We start from the raw sequence: 22,569 nt of genomic DNA, 5'->3' as shown, positions 1-22,569 counted from the left end.
AGGCAGTTTAACAAGTGGTTTGATGACAGGCAGTTTATATGAGCAGTTTAGAGGCAGTTTTCAGCTAAGCAGTTTAGGAGGCAGTTAAAATAGGTGGTTTAGAGAGGCAGTTTAGAAGATTGGTTTAAAGAGCGAGGCAGTTTAAAACGTGAGCAGTTTAAAAAGTAATGGAGGCTGTTTAAAAGATGAGCAGTTTAAAAAGTAGAGACAGTTTAAAGAATAGGTGTTTTAGAGGCAGTTTAGAAAGAGGCAGTTAAAATGGGTGGTGTAAAGAGGCAGTTTAAAAAGTGGTTTCAAGACAGGCAGTTTAGAGGCAGTTTTAAGCTAGGCAGTTTAGGAGGCAGTTAAAATAGGTGGTTTAAAGAGGCAGTTTAGAAGATTGGTTGAAAGAGCGAGGCAGTTTAAAACGTGAGCAGTTTAAAAAGTAATGGAGGCTGTTTAAAAGATGAGCAGTTTAAAAAGTAGAGGCAGTTTAAAAATAGGTGTTTTAGAGGCAGTTTAGAAAGAGGCAGTTTAAATGGGTGGTAGAAAGAGGCAGTTTAAAAAGTGGCTTGATGACAGGCAGTTTATATGAGCAGTTTAGAGGCAGTTTTAAGCTAAGCAGTTTAGGAGGCAGTTAAAAATAGGTGGTTTTAAGAGGCAGTTTAGAAGATTGGTTTAAAGAGCGAGGCAGTTTAAAACGTGAGCAGTTTAAAAAGTAATGGAGGCTGTTTAAAAGATGAGCAGTTTAAAAAATTAGAGGCAGTTTAATAATGTGTTTTAGAGAGGCAGTTTAGAGGCAGTTAAAATGGGTGGTATTAAGAGGCAGTTTAATAAGTGGTTTGAAGACAGGCAGTTTATATGAGCAGTTTAGAGGCAGTATTAAGCATTCTACAGTGAGGCAGTTTAGGTGGTTTAAAGAGGCTGTTTAATGAGTACTTTTTAAACTGCTCAAACTGCCATTATTACTCTAAACTGCCTCTTACTCTGAATTAGCAGTTTAAACAAATAGCAGTTTAAAAAAGGGGCAGTTTAGAAAATAGGTGGTTTAGAGTACTTTTTAAACGGCCCCTTTAGACTGCACTTCCTTCTAAACTGCCTCTCTTTTTACTCTAAAGAAGCGAGGCAGTTTGAAAGATGGATTAAACTGCCTTATCCTCACGCAACTCCCTCTTCAAACCGCACCTCATTACTATTTCAAACTGTCATTTTTTTAATTGCCTCTCTTCTTTTGTCTCCTTCCCTTGAGACATATATTTTCTTTCTAGTGCCAGTTTGCATTCGCCGGATTTTTCTGTAACTGGCACTATAATATTATTGTAAACATGACAATAAATACATGTGGAAAAACATAAAGCTCTGTTTATATAATATATATATTTATTTGCATATCTTTTTACATAAACACGTAAACACCAAAACAAGTACAAATAAGTTAATTGAATTACCGTTTTGTTAAACTCTTGTAAAAATATTATCGAATAAAAGGTCTGAATACATATTTTTGATTCCTCCACACACTAGCAGAGATGAAAAAAATAACCTATGCCAACTGAATTCGGTACAGTAGAAGCAACATTGTATTCACTAAAGCTATAAGTTCATGAAAATTAATTCGCCCGTTATTTGATGAAAGAAATGCAGAGCAAGATGGATAGAAAGGATTTCACCATCTGAATGAATAGTTCAGTGATGCGCCTATATGATAAAGTATCAAAAGGATATACCCTTAAACCCAGGAGAATCTGCCTCTAAAAACAAACAATATAAAGAATGAATTGCACAATATTCCTTCACTCGGAAAACTGTAACAATAACATTTAACAGGTTTATCCAGTACACACGGAATTACATATGAGTATATATATATATTACACTGTCGACCATACATCTCGCTTACACTTGTTAAAAAGCACAACTCACTCGAACCACATACACATTCACACAGATCTGGAAAACTGATTTATAACTGTAGGAGTTTCTATGTACAGCCTGGAATATTCCAGGCAAGGTCTCGATGCACCGTGCATGCATCCTAACTGCTATATGCAAATTTGACTTCTCTGAGAGGGGTCCCACTGAGCATTTCAACTGTTTGCAAGAGATTAGTAAACAGTATATCAAGGAGGTGACTAGCTGGCAACACCGACTGTTTAACAGGTGGAGAAGATATAATCAGTTTGAGTTACTATTGTGACAAGTACCGAAAAGACTCGACCTCTTGTTGCTCAACAATTGAGCTCTGGGAAGTTCTCCCTTGGGACCAATCTCTGTGAGAAATAATGTAAACCAACTCTCTCCCTTAATCTAATAAATGCACAAGGAAAGCCTCTTAAAGTGTTCGAAGGAAAGACATCATTGATATGATTAAAAAGACACACCGAATTTTCATGATTCCGGAAGATGTTCCAACTGAGTTTTAGGAAATATATGTTGGTGTTCCTGGGGTAAGAGGAGAAAGGACATTGCTCACGTGTTCCCTACGTGTCGTAGAAGGCGATTAAGAAAGGAGGAAGAGGGGTGGATGGGTCAAGGTTGCATTTGTTTCTAAAATGTTGGGGTATGGCGGTGGTATAGGTGGGTGAGGTGGCGAAGATCCTCGAAGCCCAGAAGAATGTGTGGTAAGAGAGATCACTACCTGTAGAGCGAGGATGGGCGTGTTTGAAGGTATAGTAGTCCCGACGGTGCTGTATGGGTGTTAGGTATGTCCTATAGATGAAAATGTACAGAAGAGGATCGCTATCTTGGATATGAAATGTTTAAAAACAATGTGATGTGAGGAAGGTTCATAGTTGGAAATGCAGGGTTATGAGAAAGGACCCATAATAAGAGTATGGTTGAGAGAGCTGATGATGGAATGGACATGAGAATGAGAAGGGAGAGTTTGACAAAATCATATATGCATTAGAAGTGGAGGGGGACAAGAAAAATAGACAATGATGGAGTGAATAAAGTTTTGAGTGCCTGGAGCCTAAGTATGCAGGATGGTGCATGGCGTGCAAGAATGAAATGGAGCGATGTGGTATCTAGGGGATGACGTGCCGTCATTGAACTGAACCAGGGCATATGAATTAGGTCGGGGGAAACTTCGGATATGTCTGTGGTCTCGGTGCATTACATACGACAGTTAGATAATGGATGTAAGCAAATGAAGGCCATTGTTTTCGTCGGTTCCTGGCGCTACCTTGATAACGATGGAGACAGCGAACACGTATGATAACAGGAATCATGTTTACCTTCTGAAATCTTTAACGAATTACATTCACGAATAGGCGCCCCTGAATACGAATTCTCATAGCCTCCGAACTGGTAAGCATCATGAACACTGCTGATTGAGTTTCCTTTCAAATGCTGTATAAACAAAGGGATGAATATGGACCTCTATACAGTGTTGAACATCAGCCTGCCTGATACTGTCAAATATGTTCATAAAAATTTCGTTATTATGATTAAGGTTGATGGTACGAAACCTGTGTGTGTGTGCCGGTACGGTAGGGAAGGTTCGTTATCATGTGACTGACATAATGGATATCTATTTATCTTTTTTTTTGAACTACACTGCTACCTCGCGGTACGTAACAGAGCCATGCTGCACATACGTTTTTGTATCACCCGCAGCCATGCTGTGGGTGTTTACATGCTGTTTTACTACAGCATTATACTGTGGCTCTCGAATATTACCATCGCATAGACAACCGTGAACGTTTAACCCAAGCAAAAACTGCTATAAAGAGATTAATTAGCGGCTCCAGTTATCAAACGGGCAAGGGAGGAGCATTAGTGGATTACCTACTAATTGGTAGGCGTGCAAAAGGGGGATTCTTAGATGTGAATGAGTTGAGAGGAGCAGCCAGGCGGTGGGGTGTTTGAGGATTACCTGGTGGAGGCGAGGGTGAAGAGATGATATAGATGAGAACAAGTGATGAAAGTGAGTGACCTTGCAAATGAGGACTGTGTGAAGATATCACAGGAGAAACTGAGGGAGAGATGGCAAAGGTGAGAGGAAATGAAGCTGAGGATGTGGGTGAGGAATGGAGGGGGGGGGGATGATTAGGGGAAGTTGTGATGGCATATGCGAGAAAAGTGTGTGGCATGCGGAAGGAGGGTATGTGAGAAAGGGTAGCAAGAGGTGAAATGACGAAGTTAAAGTTGCCAGTGAGAGAAAACAATAAGGTGAATGGGCATTATTCACAGGGAAGGATTGTGAGTTCTTAAGAGATGTATAAGACAGACAAAGAAGAGGTGAAGAGGAGGAATGTGGTTTCAGGAGTGATAGAGTATGTGTGGACCAGGTACTTGCTTTGAAGAATGCATTTGAAAAATATTTAGATTCAAGTTCTCACTGCAGAAGTTGGTGACTGAGTGACTGCATGTGAAAGAAGAAAGTCTAGAGTAAATGTGAATAAAAGAAAGACAATTAAGCTTAGCAGTGCAGAGGGGCAAGTTGAAATGATTCATAGGGTGGGGAAGGGGGCGAGGGTCCTGGGAACACTGAGGAATATGTGGAGAGATACTTCACTATTTGGAAGGGAGGCGATGAGCATGTTTGAAGATGCAGTATTCTCGACGGTGCTATATAATGCTAGGTATGGGCTATAAATGAGAATGTATGGAGGATGGTTGTGAATGTTTGGGAAATAAAATGCATGAGGACAATTTGTCGTGTGAGGTGGGTTGGTCAAGACATGAGAAGGCAAGAGAGACGTGTGGTAATAAGAGCAGAGTGGTTGAGAGAGCTGTAAAGTGTGTACTGAAATGATTTGGACTTACGGAGAGAATGAGTGAGGTGAGGTTGACAAAAAGGATATATATGTCAGAAGTGGATGGGACAAGAAGTTGGAGAAGACATTGGGGATGGAAGGATGGAATGAATAAGAGTTGGAGTGCGCGGGGCATGAACATACAGGAGGAAACGGTGAATAAGTATGATATAAAAAGAGGTTAAAAGCCTAAAACACAGTTGGTACAATATTACACCGGAAGCACATAATTACCTCACCAATCACGGTCGTTCCACGATTCTCATTTAACTATTTACAAGGTGCTACCTAACAGCACTTGGTGATGACTCTACGTAATGATGGGAAATAGATAACCTAGTAATATATGAATGGACTAAATGTTTCCATTACCTAAATATTGCCATTGGGAGCCGACTGGACTTGTCTAAATGAGATAGATAAAGCTTGGGAAGGGAGGGGGGAGGGGGATGTTATGCTTGTGGTAATGAGTTCATGAGAGGCATCTGACCTAAGGGTAATGAGTGATCATGCACGTTCACACTATAAGAACTACCTTCCTAGAGCGGGCCTGTGTGTCGGAGTCACGCACCTCCTCACACTTCAGGTCATTCGTGCTGTAGTCTGTGTGTGTGATCTCGGGGTTGGGCTGCACGAACATTGCGCTGGGTTTGGCCAGGTTCATGTAGTCCCCTATGCTCGTCTTCCTGGGTGAGGCCCTCTCCTTCTTGAACCCAAAGTCATCATCCTCATTCTCTGCCTCCGTCCGGTCGTCCCACTTCCTCCCGTTCATCACCACCTCACACTTACTTGTCCCCTTCTTCTCAGCCTGACTGCTGGCTGCTGCTGCTGCCTTCTTCTTTTCCTGCTTGTGGCGCTTGCGACTTTCCATGGCTCACTTGTAGCTCTCTCCAAATAAGGTGATGCATTTCTGCCCGCAGGCGAGGCAGAAGGTGAGGAGGAGGAAGCAGCCGAGGACAGCGTACACGAACAACAGCTGCGCCACTGCGAACATGTACAAGGTCTTGGAACACCTGTGGAGAGAACAGCTGTTATGAGAATCTCACTCGTCCCTTACGTAGAGAAAAAGAAAAATGTTTACATTCAACTACACCTCTAGCGTACACCCAGGGGGAACACCATCACAGTCAAGGATGATTACGTAGTTCATAATGACTGCAGAAAATACTGGGTCACACGAATTAAGGAAGAAAGCTATAAGGATTATCTGGAGACATACAACTTCAGGACATTCGAAGTTCCATAAAACTCTCACAGTGAGTACATGGGCCCATACCAGCACATAGGGTTCATGAGGGTATGTAGGGCCTATGATGGTATGAAAAGTCTATGACACATTACGGTATGTAGGGTCTTTGACAGGCCCTTGCCTGTTTATAGAGCAAATGACACGCTACTGGATCAAGACTCACCTTGCAAAGTTCATGACACAAAATTTAGAGCTATGAGGTCCCTACTACACATTCCCCTAGATCAGATGGGTTTCGTCTAGGGGAAGTTAACAGATTGTGCATTCATTTGTCTAGACAGATGTAGTGTGGGTAAAACACACACACACACACACACACACACACACACACACACACCATAATACGCTGAAGAAGAGCTGAGGAGGGGTACCAAGAGAGGGATACCAACAGAAGAAGGGGTACCAACAGGAGTACCAGCAACACACTAGACGCTTACCAATCGTTGGGTTGGTAGAGCTCAGCCGAGAACTTGGGTCGGTAGATCCTGTACACCCAGTAATTGCCCATCCCAAACCACACGACCAGGAAGATGGTGAGGGCCACGTCCGTCGCGCGGTAACTGGTGGAGGTGAAGATTTCGTCCAGGCTGTCCTCGGCGAAGGCGTCGTCGATCCTCTCATAGCGTCGCGATCGTACCTGCAGAAGAAGAGGAGTCGTGAGAAGTCAGCGCTGGGGCGAAGGGCAAGGTTGGACCCTTAGGAATATATCTACACTCGCGCTATCGGTGTCTTCAGTGATGAAAAGAGATTAACTGCTAAATGTGAGGAGAACAAGTGATGGGTTCTGTGGCTAACAAGATTAAAATTCGTAATCTGCTGCTCTTGAGAGAATAATACTTCCAGAAATTTATAAGATTTTCCAGATATTGGTTGAAAAAAATGGCTATTTATTTATTCAGACACTTCAGTGATCAGGCCTGATGTTAAGAGCAACATAACTTTAATGATTACGCTTATGAACTATCATAACTCAGTCACAGATGCTAAGTTCTGTTGAAAACCAAGTCTGCTACAGAGGTACCACTCACCAGACTTGACGAGGTTTGGGTCAAGTCAAAGCCTCATTCTTTAAGTAAGTACCTGACACAAGGATTCAAAGCCATGAGGTCCTCACCTGCTGACAGAGAAGCCACAACAGTTTGAGGACACCGAAGCAGCCACCAACCAGCAGGTAGATGGGTATGTTTGGCTCTAGTGGACATTCGTTCAGGTACTGGACACCTAGAATGAAGAGGAGGAAGTCTTAGTATTTATGTAACTGAGAGAAGAGAAAGTCTTATATACCTGGAAATGTCGTGTATGCCTGAGGATGTGTGTAGTCAAAGGACGTACACACCACGGGAAGAGAAAGCCAAACTGAGACTTATTCACGTGGGGAAGGAAAGGTCGTAGGTCTTCGTTATCTTGGGGAAGAGTAGGTCTTAGGACCTACCAACTTTGAGGAAGGGTAGCATTTGCATTTCACTTACGCAGGGGATGTGTGGAGCATTATTACAACTGAGGAAGAAGGGGTTATAATTCGACAGGGAGCTAAGTGACAGGCCAAGTTAGTTCGTGCTGTTGCAGTAGATGAGTGGGTAGCTAGAAATAAGGAATCTCATTGGTTGAATCTTGTGACTCATAGAAATGATTTGGTTTTGCTTTGATGCGTACAGCAGTTCCCAGTGTAGTGCTATGTTACACAGTCATGCAATATAGTCTCATGAGGAGATATTCTTGATAATCTGTTTACTATCCACAAACTCTAAACAAAGATGGAGACTGGCTCAGACATTCCACTTACAATAATAGCACAAATGAACAGAATCGTAGACTCTAACATTTCCACAGATTTCACCAAGCTTTTCTGGTACAGGGCACGACACGCCAACCATTATGGAGAAAATTATATGCTCTTGCTCCATTTCCTCGCCCCTCAATCTAACCCTTCTACCATTTCCGTGTCTCTTCCAGACCCCTTTGACCACTGCCTCGTTTTTGTAACCTGCCTGGGGTCTCTCTCTCTCTCTCTCTCTCTCTCTCTCTCTCTCTCTCTCTCTCTCTCTCTCTCTCTCTTCCCAAACCCTCCTTCAGTTTATTCCCGCAGTCTGTGGCACTTCATGAAGTCCACCAGGAATGAACGGCACAGGATCAGTCATGGGAATAAAATGCTCCATCCTCATGCTTTATGCTGTCCTAACATACTGCGTCAATTATGCAGACAAGCATTATACAGACACATAAAACTCATTTCCAGCTGAAAGGAAACTTTCACGTAAGAATATCAGTCTATAAACAGGGGATAATTTTTTTTCCTTATGATTCAAAGCGGTTTTATTAATCACACTACCCTAGCAACTAATGTTTCTGGCCTTTATCTCACTACATCTTTACCCTCCTCACCAAGACACCACACACACGTCACTGCTGCATCAGAGAACAAGGCGAACCTCCTGATTCTTACTTATATAGAGAAAGATTAATACTCCCCCCCCCCCCCCCCGCAACTACGACCCCTCAACCATTCTTTTATCCTCTTTGCTGAAGGCTGCGTTCCCAGTATTCCATCGTTCACAAATGCACGGATACGAGCGAATCTCTTCCAGATTAAGAGTAATATTTTCATCTCTTCAGGAATATTCCCTGGAATTGTGCTCAACCTTACGATTCTTCTGCTAATATCCTATTCAGCTTTTGGTGACGTATTCTTTACAGCCTGTCTCTAGAGATGTTGATACATCCTTCTGTTTAAGATACAGATCCGTAAGCTCCCACGCCTCTGGCATGTGTGCATTCCTGCAACACGTCATTCGTGCTTTACCCAGACAAATACAGTCTAGCCTGTGATACACAACATGAGTTGATGTCAGCCCAGGCTCCCCTGTAATGAATTTCCTATCGTTATCCAAGATTTCGACTCTCTCCTCTGTAATATTGTCACCTCACTGCTTGAAAAGAATCTTAAGATATATTGGGAAAACTTGGTATCAAGATATTCATACACTTTTTCCTTTCATGCTGGTTCTCTGTCCAAGAGCAATAACTTTACAAAGGTAGTCAGGATAAATCTTACATACGTTCCCAGACTAATGCTGGGTTGGATGAGGGCTCTACCCCGTTGCTCCTAACCTCTTGCTTTTATATGTTAAAAGGCCAAACATCACAACAACAACAACAAAAAACAGAACAAAAAAATATGCTCTGTTCAAAAAGGTTTCAGTCACATTTTTCAAACCATGTTAATGTCACTTATTTATAGAACTAATCACAATTATCGAGAGGAGAATCGTTAGTTTTGTGGCTTCAAATGTTTTATAAATTCAGGCATTTTCATCTCCTCAAAAACATGATTACTGTCAATCATATGAGATCGTCAACATAGCTTTATATGAACACTCTCTCTCACGAATCTATAGAACAGACCCTCTTCACAAGCCTATATAATGAACCCTCTTCATAAAGCCATATAATGAGCTCTTGTCACAAAGCTATATAATGGACCCTCTTCACAAAGCTACAAAATGAACTATCTTCACAAAGCTACAAAATGAACTATCTTGACAAAGCTATTCAACAAGCATAGTCACAATGTTGTACTTTGTATTACCTGTAACCTACTGGCACACTTTCGGTCGTCCAGTATCTGACATCTTTATAGGAACCGTTGAAAAGCTCGCTCCCTTTTCCCCAATTCTCCGTTCTTTCTGTTCATCTTACTCCCGGTGTTCATCTGTTATTCTTGGTACTCTTGTACCGGTAGTCGAGGTAATACATGTAACTCCTTTATCATAAAAAAATGAAACTGAAATACTTAAACACCCGATCCTTATTGCTCTTCTGTTATGGAAAGAGAAAATGTTGAAATATTGCCCATGAGAAAGGTAGAATCAGGATCGAGACGAGACTGAATGTTGGATGTGAAGGAGAGAGAGAGAGAGAGAGAGAGAGAGAGAGAGAGAGAGAGAGAGAGAGAGAGAGAGATAGAGAGAGAGAGAGAGAGAGGATGTTCACGCCTCCTCATATCGAACATGCAGTGTCATCTCTTACCTGACGCTGTCTTCGTTTTCCCTGGGAATATTTAATGATATTCAGGCTTCCTAAAACTCCATAATAAACCTGAATACTCTTCCCTCCTCATCTTATTCTTGTTCCTCATATACCAAGTATTCCTCACACTCCTGTATTGCATGGTCCTCATGTCTATACAACACCCACACACTCGAAAGTCCTCACCACCTCACATCTCATACGCCATACATCTTAATGACATTTGCATAATACATGCACCATTATTTTACGAGAAGAAAATGTATACACCTCAATCTGTGATTATTGAATCATATCTCCAGTAATGTAGGAAGGATCATCTCCACTTGATAAAGGTACATAGTGACCCTTGCGTCACATGTCACAGGTCGAACTACCTAAGGAGGTCGTTAGGACTTACAGGTTTGGCATAGAGGACTATACGGGATGGATGACTCACCTATGATGACCATGAGTCCAGGCACCGCCAGGGTCAACACCAACAGCACCGTCATCAGCACTGGAACGAAGGAATGAAACATGAATGGATATGTCATCGCTGAACAACTGAAACGAAGGAATGAAACATGAATGAATGTATCAATGCTGAACAACTGAAACGAAGGAATGAAACACGAATGAATGTATCAATGCTGAACAAGAAATCAGGATTAAGTGTGTAGCAATATTCAAATGACTTGTGTGACATCATACATTTACGCCGATATACTATTATTCTTTACGTGTCGTCGTACATTTAAAGTACGTGTGACGTCATACCTTCACACTAAGTATGACTTCATACTTTGTTAGGTAGAATCACCACCATCTACCCTCGTTGACAGAGACCAACCCGCTACCGTATTTCTCCTCAGCAATAATGAGCACACCGAACTACTCACACTGTTACATCAAATATGCAAATGGGATGGTAATTGACTTCCTACATCCAGCTAACGTTGTGGCAGTTAGTTCATAATTTGCTAAGCGTTTTATCACATCAATTAAACAATTGTCCTCAACTTCTTTAATATTCAAAGGCAAAATAAATTCAATTATATCTGAAGACGTATCGATCGCAAGGGCCTTCAAAACTTTTTCAGACGATCGGCTTTTGAGAAACAGAGATGATGACAGATTTTCTCATCTGTGTCAGAGGAGAAGAAAAACGAGAGAAGGAGAACAAAGAAGAGAAATGAAAGAAACTACGTTTCTCTCCTCCCCAGCAAGAAGAGATGTTAAAAGTTGAGGGGCGACACAGATCGGAATAATTCAACATGAAGTCGGCGAAGCTCGACCCCTGCGCCCCCAAGGGTCGCAGGTGAGATAAAGGTCAAGGTCAAATATTGAAGGGGACGCTCGCTAGCACTTCTAGCTAGATCTAGCGAGCACCTCAAGGTAGATCTAGCGAGTCCTTCTAGGTAGATCTTGCGAGTACTAAGCCAATGCCGCTTTTCGGAGTCTTTCGGTAGTTAAACTATGGATGACGAACTGGGATGGGAACACGAACTAAGCAGGAGACCTGGTAGATCATTAACGAGCAGTAGCAATTAATCTCTTTTTATTAGTCGCTTTTTTCTAAGTTAGCATGAGAGTGTAGCCTTAAAGTCCCCCTTTTCCCCGCTAAGTTTAGGACGATGAGTTTGCGCCAACCAGTTTCCGCTAAGTCTAGCACAAAATCTTTGTCTGAGGGGAAGTTTTCCGCTAAGCTTAGCATGTAATCTCCATCTTACCGGCAGAACCTATTCGTCCATCCTCAGTGAAAATACCCCGAGCCAGTGACCCAACAGTGCCCTACCACCACGCTCATGTTTACAGACATTTGCCACGACAACATAGCCATCTGGCGAGAGATACTGTAAGTATTTCTCCATGCCACTGGTATGACTCGATAGATACCTTACGTGTCGATAGATATTACATGTGATCTCGCTGCAAGTTTTTTTTTTTTTCTTTCTGTCTAAGTTTAAGCTTGAAGCTAAGCACTCCGTTCTCGAGGAATTGGCATTACACGCATGTATATTTGCTTACAGGAGAGAGAGAGAGAGAGAGAGAGAGAGAGAGAGAGAGAGAGAGAGAGAGAGAGAGAGAGAGAGAGAGAGAGAGAGAGAGAGGTTTTATTTGATATAATACACAATGTAATTAAGAATATAAAAAGAAATGTAAACAAGAACAAATCATCTGATCCTTTTGAGGTTAGTTGTGGTGACATAAGAGGATCAGAAACAAGACTATAGTAATGTAAGAGAGGCATATGTAAAGGAATTGGAATACACATGAAGATGTTGGATGTCACCAAGTCTGTTTATGTTCGTAATGACTAAGGTCAGCTCACAGGTAAACCCAACCAACACGTCATGACTGAAAATCAATAAAACTGCCAGAAATCCTTTAAGATAATTCCCTCTTGGGTTGCCAGTGGAAAAATGATAGGAATGACAATTCCCTTACAGCACACAGAAGTATTATACATATATATATATATATATATATATATATATATATATATATATATATATATATATATATATATATCACATTCCCTGAGTATTTCAAGTATGAGGAGCACTCACGTGAACGTTTGTAAATGACTTTATTGACTGGGAAAAATATTTTCTTGTTTGGTGATCATTAAATTCATTTTTCTCATGCACCCAACACTTTTCCCTGTATGCAAATCAGCGTCTGTAACCCATCACTTTTCCTTGTATGCAAATCAGCTTCTCTAACCTGTTTTACTGATGACTTTCAACGCCTTGTACACGAACTCGCAGGTGCTGTTGGCGTCCATGTTGGCGTCCCGCATCTGGTAGACGATTGAGCCGTAGGCCGACATTGCTGATTCGACGTTTAACTTCCCCGCCGAGAAGAGCTGCCTTCTGTCGTCCACAGACACCTGTGCAGGGGGAACAGACAGATCTTGTAGAACAACAGACAGTATTGTAGGAGAACTGGCAAACCTTGTAGAACAACAGAAAATATGGTAGGAGACCTGACAGACCTTGTAGAACAACAGAAAATATGGTAGGAGAACTGACAGACCTTTTAGAAGAACAGACTATTGTAGGAGAACAGACATACCTTGTAGAAGAACAGAAAATCTTGTATGAGAACAGACAGACCTTGTAGAAGAACAGACAATCTTGTATGAGAACAGACAGACCTTGTAGAAGAACAGACAGGCTTTGTAGAACAGACAGCCTTTGTAGAAGAACAGATAACCTTTGCAGAAGAACAGACAGATCTTGTAGCGGAACAAAAGGCTTTGTAGACCAGAAAGCCCTTGCAGAAGAACAGACAGACCTTGTAGAACAGACAGACTTATAGAAGAACAGAGGAATAGATGGATGAAATCTCCGAAACACTGTCTTGTAACCTGGTGCAGATGTCAGTCTACGAGGGATGTGTACAGTGGAGGAACTCATAGAGGCAGGGTCTGTAGTGGCTGTGGTCCCGCTCATATCTATACGTGAGTGTATGGCATCTATCTCTAGAGCAGTGTATAGCAACGATCTATATGGCAATTTATGGCATCTATCTCTGGAGCAGTGTATAGCAACGATCTATACGACAATGTATGGCAACTTTACATGTTGCGTTGCCAGTTTTGCACCAGTCTACACAATGTCCCCAGTACAGCAGCCCAGACTTGGGACTAGCCAATCCCTCCATCATTACCACATGTCGCTCTGAACAACAAAACATCTACAGTGTGTGAAAAAAAAAGATACTCGAAAACTATTTCTTTAAAGAGAGTTTCTATCGAAGTTCAAGGTTGTGTGAAGCGAGTGTATTTTGTCTCTCTGATGATGAGCACCATGGTCATGTGGTAGTCTTATAACAACACATGGGAAAGAGGATGACGGTCAGGAAATTCAAGGCGTCAGCGCAGGTGTCAGGAAGTTCAAGATGTCAGCTCAGGTGTCAGGATGTTCAAGGCGTCAGCTCAGGTGTCAGGAGGTTCAAGGCGTCAGCTCAGGTGCCAGGAAATTCAAGGCGTCAGCTAAGGTGTCAGGAAATTCAAGGCGTCAGCTAAGGTGTCAGGAAATTCAAGGCGTCAGCGCAGGTGTCAGGAGGTTAGGAGAGTACGTCCGGTCACACCGTTATGACGTCACCAACCGCCCCCGTCAGCGGACCTGTTGCAGTTTATCCTACCCAGCAGTTGGGTGGCTCGGCTGACGTCATGCCTGTGAGAGCAGACTCTCCCACTCTCCCGACTCCTGCGCTCACTCCTCTCCCTCCCTACATCTCTCCTCGCCATACATGCGACCCTGTGGCATCCCATGGTATACCATGAGGATATACACCATACAAACGCAAGGTCTGGTCTCATGTTCTTGTAAGTACCATGAATGTCATGAACAGAGGAAGGCGAGGGTAAGAGAAACAAACACACACGCTACAAGCAAACCACAAAACCATGATAGTCGTCTGAAAATGTCGAAGGATCGTTTTATGTATATAATCATATTTTGTCTATGAAGTAGACTCGATCATGGCAGGTTACCTGGTGAAGGCCACTGTGGTGTGTAAAGACTCTTGAGGCCATGTGGCCAGGGTGTAGGTGGAGGTGGAGGGCGAGGATTGTGAGGGCCACAATGGGACAGGAATACTCCCGCCTGGATCAACCACACAGCTGGAAATGCCTCACACATTTTGTCACTCATGTTCACGACCAACCTGGACTGTGCCACTGACGATCGTCCCTCACAATGAGGACGTCCTCGTTCCACTCATGGTCTATTCTCACAGTGAGGGAGGTATTCACTCTGTCACCAGGCACTGGTTAGGACGTGAAGTTCCCTGTATTAAGTAGTGATGTTGGCCAGGTGTGATGCGTGCATGCCCCACCATCTCCTTCATGACAAGATGGGGAAAAAATGGTGCAAGGAAGAGCTAAGGAGCAATCACACAATGACCTTATGTTCTCTTGCTGGAAAAGAAAATTTAAGGGTTTACCAAAACCACATTAACTCAGGTTGGAAGCCACGAGACCAGTCGATAATAACTGGAACAAATCGACGTTTCTCTGTAACAGAATTGACTGACTTGCGTCATCATGATGATGAAACTTTGAAAAAAAAAAAAAAATTAGAAGGTTTGACGTGACAATTTCGTCCTACTTTCGTAACACAGATAATCTAACTCAAGAATGTTCAGTTCTCGTCACACTCTGAGTTCATGTACAACACACGTCCTCCTCCTCCCTCCTGAATATATGAAAATGATAGGAAAATAGAAGTACAGTCACAGTAGTCCTGGCGATAAAACTAAACAAATACAAAGAGTTGTTAATGTCGCGGTGAAAATAAAACCTGTTTTGTGCAGGAGGGAGATGACGTCGAGGAGCAGCCATGTGTGTCAAGGATGGCTTAACCAGCAGGAGAGAGAGAGAGAGGCTAATGTGGCATAAAAGACTCGATGGTTTAGCGAAGAAAAACTTACAATATTTCCAAGACAATGGAGGCGAGACAACGGGTCTGATTGGCTACTGATGTGAAGTTCAGGACTAACAGGGGAATGAGGTAGTTTGTGACTATTGGAGGAGAGAAGAGATGGTGGTGGACGAGATATATATCATGGGATTAGATATGTGATGATGGAAAATAACGGATGAGAAACAAAGGAGCAAATGGATGAGAGGAACTGGAGGTTCAGAAATATGGATAAAGGAGGAGAAAAGGTTAAGAAATAACACACACACACAGACACAGACACACACACACACACACACACACACACACACACACACAGAGCGAGCGAGCGAGCGAGCGAGAGAGCGAGAGAGAGAGAGAGAGAGAGAGAGAGAGAGAGAGAGAGAGAGAGAGAGAGAGAGAGAGAGAGAGAGAGAGAGAGACCCACACACCCACCAACATACACCCACCAACACACACACACATACACGCACGCACACACACACACACACACACACACACACACACACACACACACGCGGCCTACGCGACCTACAGATGTATTTTCATTAAGTCAAGTAGAGCCCCAGGCGACAACACTAGATTGATCTCATCCTGGCTTAAAAACAAGGGACAAAAATCACTGATCACACTGGAAGTAGGATGATTCTTTTTAGTTCTTAGGGAAAGAAAGAGTTTAGAGTCACGTGTCTCCCACACATGGAGCTAATAGAGCTAATGGAGAAGGTCCAGAGGAGGACAACAAAGATGATGCATAGTTTAGTCTTGGAAACAAATATGATAAAGAGGGTTTATCACAGGGCAATAAAAATGTGGGACATATTCAGAAACAAAGACGTGATAAAGAAGGTCTATAAGAGAGTAATGAATATAAATGGCATTAGGGAATTTCAGAAAAATGATACAAGGGATTTTATAACTATTAAAGAAAATAGAAGGTTGAGATCCCTTCCTTTTAAAAACACGAATTCACCAACTTGTTAAGAAAGAGGTAAAGTTCCTCATCAAACTGGCTTCTTGGAAAAGTTCACGACCACACGTAGCGAAGCATCGGCGTGTTCCACACCACATACGAGACGGGATGAGGTCAGCTGCTGTGAGGACCTGCATCACCAGCGAGTTACTGAGGGGGAAAGACGAGCGACGTACGAGTAGTTGGAGGTCAAGAGGGACGAATTAAAGGACGAGTTTTCCTGGCAAGAAAATTGTGGGACGAGTTGATAAGACAAAAGACGAGCGGAGCTCAGTCGTCACTTGAGCCAAGGCAGCGAGAGCAGCAGCAGCAGCAGCAGCCTGCTGTGTGCAGCTTTAAGTCTCCGCAAGTGATGCAACATGGGCAGCTGAGCCATGGGTTGGACGGCTGAGCCTATGGACGGGACTGGTCCACTATGTGGGCACGTGTGCTTACTATTTGTGTATCACAAGGGGAAAAAATATACACCCCCGTCGCCTCGTCTCTTAACCATGTATGTGTGCTATATCTTCATCCGTATGAGTACACACACACACACACACACACACTAGCCTGAGCTATTTACCCATTTATTGGCAGATTCCACAAGGAAGGATGAGCAGCTAGGCTGGCTGTAAGCTGACCCCATCCGGGACTCGAACCTGGCCCCATGGGAATGACAGATCGCAACGCTAACACTCACTTGCCCCATGGACGCACGTGTGTTAGTGTTTTTATCTTATCAGTGCATGTCTAAACACAAACATGACAGGGAGATACATTAAGACGAAATCATTCGTAGAGAGAGAGAGAGAGAGAGAGAGAGAGAGAGAGAGAGAGAGAGAGAGAGAGAGAGAGAGAGAGAGAGAGAGAGAGAGAGAGAGAGAGAGAGAGAGAGAGAGAGACTCCTCCACTCCGTTATGACGATTTACCTTGGAGGAACCACACGCGTTCCTGACTAAGTCGGTCTGTTCCACCTGTTGCCCGCTCGACGCTAACCTCCCCACCAGACTGTAACTCTCCCTCCGTCGTGGGTGTTGGCGGCTGGGCTGGGGAGCGGTGTGGACAGGCGTTGTCACGACACACAGGCGCTGAGGACCCGACTGTCCTGCTGCCAAGCTTGGGGGAAACACTCGCTACCTTCACATAAGTCACACGCTAACTGCTCGGTCTCCCTGGGGCGGAAGAGCTGGCTGCCTGCCTGCCTCTCTAACACACCCACACACAACTGTGATGACCAGGTGAACACTGCACCTCTCTCTCTCTCTCTCTCTCTCTCTCTCTCTCTCTCTCTCTCTCTCTCTCTCTCTCTCTCACACACACACACACACACACACGTACACACACAGTTAGAGGGATGGGGCCCCTCGAGTGTAGGGTAGAATTACCTCCCACGTACTGTACCAATGGGTAATCACACACACACACACACACATGAAAGATCGATATAATATTACTCTCTGAGGGTAAATATTACAGTGATATCCCTCTCTTGGTTGTGTATCCTCTGACTGCCACACACCGCTGGATGTTTGCTAATCAAATAAAGAGCCAGAGAAGGTCTTTGGATCTGCCTCTGCCAATTTAAAAGGCACAATAATCCAGGATCCTCTTTCAATCGAGACTTATACACCAAGGATACGAATTATGTATTGCGTTCTGCGTTTACACTGACAACACTGGATGCCTCTCAGACTTCCCTTGTGTAGGATACCTTACGTCAGTGACGTAAATGAATGATATCAACGTTTAGACGAATGTATCACTCGTGGTCGAGTGATGGGGACGTTTGCGTCAGTACGAATGTGATGTCGTATCAGAAAAGAGTGATTTCGTAATTCGTCGTTCCACCAGCAGGTCGAGCAAGCGTAGGAATATGATTAATTCCGCCTGTATGATCACTCCGGGGGTTAGGGGGGGAGGGGGTTGGGGTGGGGGGATGGGGGGGGGGGTTGGCTTTAAGAGCATCTATATTGTAGGTGTGCATTGTTGCATGGTCCGTCCACCCTGGCTTTGACGTCACTTGCAACCAGGCTGGAGGGGATGCGGCGTGAACTGGATTAATACAAAGGTTTATATTTGGATGGATGTGATGATGATGATGATGATGAGAGAGAGAGAGAGAGAGAGAGAGAGAGAGAGAGAGAGAGAGAGAGAGAGAGAGAGAGAGAGAGAAGTGGGGTTTGCAGCAGGCAGTTCTATGTACGTGGTGAGGGGGACATCCTCCTCAGGAGACACATTCATTCACACGGTTGCCGCTCCTGGAAACACGTGAACGAAGTGGTGCTTTTCTTTTTTTTTTAGCTTCTATCTTTCCTTAAAGAGCATTTAAGTATGCTGGACAATACTTGAAACCTTTACACTGATGAAGCTTGGAAGTGTACGTATAATTTCCTGATGAGAGTCGTAGCGTGTGGGCGTCTTTTCCTTCCATACTCGCGTCAACTACAATGAGGCAACAGGAGCTTAGGAGAGTGTGAGATGTTGCCGCTGGTGACTTATGGCAATGGAAGGGAGGTAGTGGGTGGTGTGTGTGTGTGTGTGTGTGTGTGGGTGGGTGTGATTACTAATTTTGTGTTACGGGGAGAGAGTTTTACACTCGTGTTGCCCTCTTTATCAACTAGATTTATTTTTGTCAGTTGATTAATACATTTGGTCATTTATCTTTCCTCGACCCTCATAAACCCCTCACCTAACATTACCTGGTCCTCTTCGCAGCCTAGTGAGCCAGTTTGCAGTAGGTTTGAGAACCATCGAAATGATGCTGAAGTGTGATACAATCACGACGCAGAGGAGTGATGGAATATCAGATAAAGATATGAACGTAGTAACTGCGAGCAAAAAAATGGGAACAGATTACTGAAAAGAAAAAGATATTAATCCTAGAGTGAACACATGGTAATGGGTACAAATGAAGGGATATTTAGTGAAAATAAAGTTAAGATAAAACGTTAGAATGTAACACTAACAGACGAATGGAACAAGATATGTCATACACGTAACACATTGACTAACTTCAAGACACAAGTTAGTTAAGTACACAGATGGTAATGACAGCATGAATAGGAGCTGGGTCGCAGGGGTTAGATGGAATTGTAAAGTTTGGTGTATGTTTAGGTTCGTATACGAGAGATGGGTAGATTACTACTATATATAGCGCCCTGGCCAGCACTACCACTTCTTGAAGTCCACTCCCCATTTTCATTGTGTTATATATACAGTCGACAAAAATAACATCGTTCAATTTTTCTTTGCTTTACATTTTGAAAAACAGAACGAAAAATTTTGATGTATTTTGGGTGATGACATGTACTATCATGCCCCGCCCCCTTTATCTAGCCATAACAATAACCAAGAAAGAACTAGTTGGTATTTCAAGGATTTTAAGTCAAAGAAGATGGCATGAGGAAGTACTTTTTTCATGTATAAGAAAAAGAAAAAAAATCATAAGTAGGAAATTTTACCGAAATAACCTGAGTAACATCGCTCATTTCGAATTCAGTCGAGGCGAAGTGTACCGATACTTTTATGGTTGACTGTACACCTCAGAATGAAGCAACACGTATCTACTTAACTTTCAAATTCCCTCGAACGCTTCCTAACCATTTCTTTTCATTTCCCAGACGAAATGAATCGTCCAATGAGACGCAGGACTCTACTTCTTTCTACTTTCAAATACAGATCGACGCCGCTAATCACAGCCTTCTCTCTCTCTCTCTCTCTCTCTCTCTCTCTCTCTCTCTCTCTCTCTCTCTCTCTCTCTCTCTCTCTCTCGGTAGAGGTTATATAAGAGGTTACTGGCAGGAGAGGTCACAAGATGGTGTCAGAGGTTTTTTGGGTGTCAGTGAGGGGTGGGGTCTTAAGAGTAAAAGGGGGTTATGAAGAAGGGTGTGACCTGTATCTTAGGTTTACAGTCAGGGTTTATACAGGGGGGTTTATATAAAGGGAGGGTTTATACAGGGGGTTTATATAAAGGAGGGTTTATACAAAGGGAGGGTTTATACAAGGGGGTTTATATACAGGGAGGATTTATATATAGGGAGGGTTTATACATGGGGATTTATATACAGGGATGAGTTTATATACAGGGGGTTTACATACAGGGAGGGTTTATATACAGGGAGGGCTGGAAATAGGGTAGATCTCGGAGAGCTGACGCGAGGGTAAGACAAGGACATAACGCCAGAGAGAGAGAGAGAGAGAGAGAGAGAGAGAGAGAGAGAGAGAGAGAGAGAGAGAGAGAGAGAGAGCACGTGGGCCCTGCAATATAAGGGATGCATGAGCTGTTGCAGGTTGCAGGAGTGGAGGCGGGAAAGGGGTGAGAAATGCCCTTAGTGAGGGCTGCTGGAGGAGGAGGAGGAGGAGGAGGAGGAGGCTCACACGAAGGTACATAACAGCTCCTCAGGAACAGTGAACAAACTTTCTGGTGACGAAAAACAACGTGACGCAAAAGAGAACAACGTGACGCAAAACATCGTGATGCAAAGCGAGCATTGTGACGCAAAACAACGTGATGCCAAGCGAGCACTGTGACGCAAAACAACGTGATGCAAAGCGAGCATTGTGACGCAAAACAACGTGATGCAAAGCGAGAATTGTGACGCAAAACAACGTGATGCCAAGCGAGCACTGTGACGCAAAACAACGTGATGCAAAGCGAGAATTGTGACGCAAAACAACGTGATGCAAAGCGAGCACTGTGACGCAAAACAACGTGATGCCAAGCCAATACAGCATGAGAGGAAAGGAGAGAGAGACACTGGGGAATTAAATCTGGGAAAAGAATGATAAGATTTTTTATAGAAGCAAATGTGATGAGAAAATATGTAGAGGAGAGGAAATGCGTCATGATTACGTCCCGTTGTCCTCCTCCCTATGTGGACCTCCTTCACAGATAGAAGGTGAGTGTAGGTGTCAGCTGGTACTTTGACTAAATAGTCTACGGAAATATGACCAATGCTTCGTAGGTCATGTCACTTTGAAATATACTAAAACAATCTTTTTAAGTTAAGGCATTTCAATGTATTCTTAAACTTTCTCTTAGAACACTTCACATCAGATATTTGTTTTGTTAAGTGTTTCATTATTTAAAAGCTTCTAGAAGTTTGTGGTGATAATGACCATTTCAAACCCCTAGTACAATCGTTGCCAATCGATATACCGAGGCTTCTGGGTCGGCAACTACATCTCTTTGATATGACTTTAATCCCACTCACACTCAGGTATAATTAATTACCTGTATAGTTACATCAAAGCTTAACACTACAGTACACTATTACTGTGGAGGTAAAGTGCTTTATCTAATCGTATCTTGACGTTCTGTTGTAGTGGCTACTAACACTCCAGTACTCTGGGTATAGCAGAGGAGATTGAAAGCCAGTGACCAGTATTTCTGAAGTGCTTGGCACAAGTTCTACTTTAATGAATCTACTGAGTCGTCGGTAGTCATCACTATTATTACCTGAGTTTCTTTATTGATGTACCAGATTGGGCCTTAAATATTAGAGGTTAGTGGGCGACTCAGATCGACGTCATAAGAGCCTGATGAAATGTGTTCTTACGTTGATGAAAAATACTTTTCCCTGATCACATGTCTGACGAAGGATCTCACCGACATCAAAAGGAAATTCTTCCAGTCAATACTTCATCGCAGGACAACCTCAAGGGCGATGTCCAAGTCGAGGTGAAAACTTTTTTTTTTGCACTAGATTAAGTCAGTCTCAAGTTCTTCAAAGTGGTCTTATGAGTAAAGGATTCTACCCAGTGACGTTCACCAATGGTGCGGGTCTTTGGTCCCTTGGTCTTGGTTCAGTGGGCCATTAAACCATAGACCAATGACAACTCTGTGGCTCAAGGGAGGTCTTCGCTCCGTGGGTCAGTGATCCTACGGACCATGGCTGTTCTGTGGCTCTGGGGTTGGAGGTCTTGGGAACTTCTCTTGGCCAGTAAAGGTATTGATCACATTATCAACAAAGGTGTCAACAATGGCGTCAACAGAAACTGTTTATAAGCATAACATATTCGCACGTTTCTCGTGTTCTATTTCTACCCAGCACAACACTGATGACAGTACATATTGACCTCCTTGCGCATGCGTTCACCCTCTTTCTTGGCAGGAGTGTTAACCATCAAATACCACCGCAATACAACACCGAAGGAGCAAAATGCGTTATTGACCTACGCAGACGA

General features: G+C 43.2%; 1 protein-coding gene across 3 annotated transcripts in view; it reads right to left on the bottom strand.

Moving 5' to 3' along the window:
* Positions 1-1,341: 1,341 nt before the first annotated feature.
* LOC139763419 (uncharacterized) overlaps positions 1,342-22,569 on the bottom strand; it is a 203,999-nt gene continuing 182,771 nt past the window's right edge. For all 3 annotated transcript variants that reach the window (XM_071689445.1, XM_071689444.1, XM_071689443.1), the window contains 5 exons: positions 12,724-12,889; positions 10,454-10,513; positions 7,103-7,209; positions 6,426-6,625; positions 1,342-5,752 (listed from right to left, as the gene is read on the bottom strand). In XM_071689445.1, the coding sequence (XP_071545546.1) occupies positions 5,614-5,752; positions 6,426-6,625; positions 7,103-7,209; positions 10,454-10,513; positions 12,724-12,889 (672 nt within the window). In that variant the 3' untranslated portion in view covers positions 1,342-5,613. The remainder of the gene's footprint in view (positions 5,753-6,425; positions 6,626-7,102; positions 7,210-10,453; positions 10,514-12,723; positions 12,890-22,569) is intronic.

This window comes from Panulirus ornatus, chromosome 47 (assembly GCF_036320965.1).
Source record: "Panulirus ornatus isolate Po-2019 chromosome 47, ASM3632096v1, whole genome shotgun sequence".
In the NCBI taxonomy this organism is placed as follows: domain Eukaryota; kingdom Metazoa; phylum Arthropoda; class Malacostraca; order Decapoda; family Palinuridae; genus Panulirus; species Panulirus ornatus.
The sequence above is the reverse complement of the archived record's forward strand: the minus strand, read 5'-3'. Positions and strand labels throughout refer to the sequence as shown.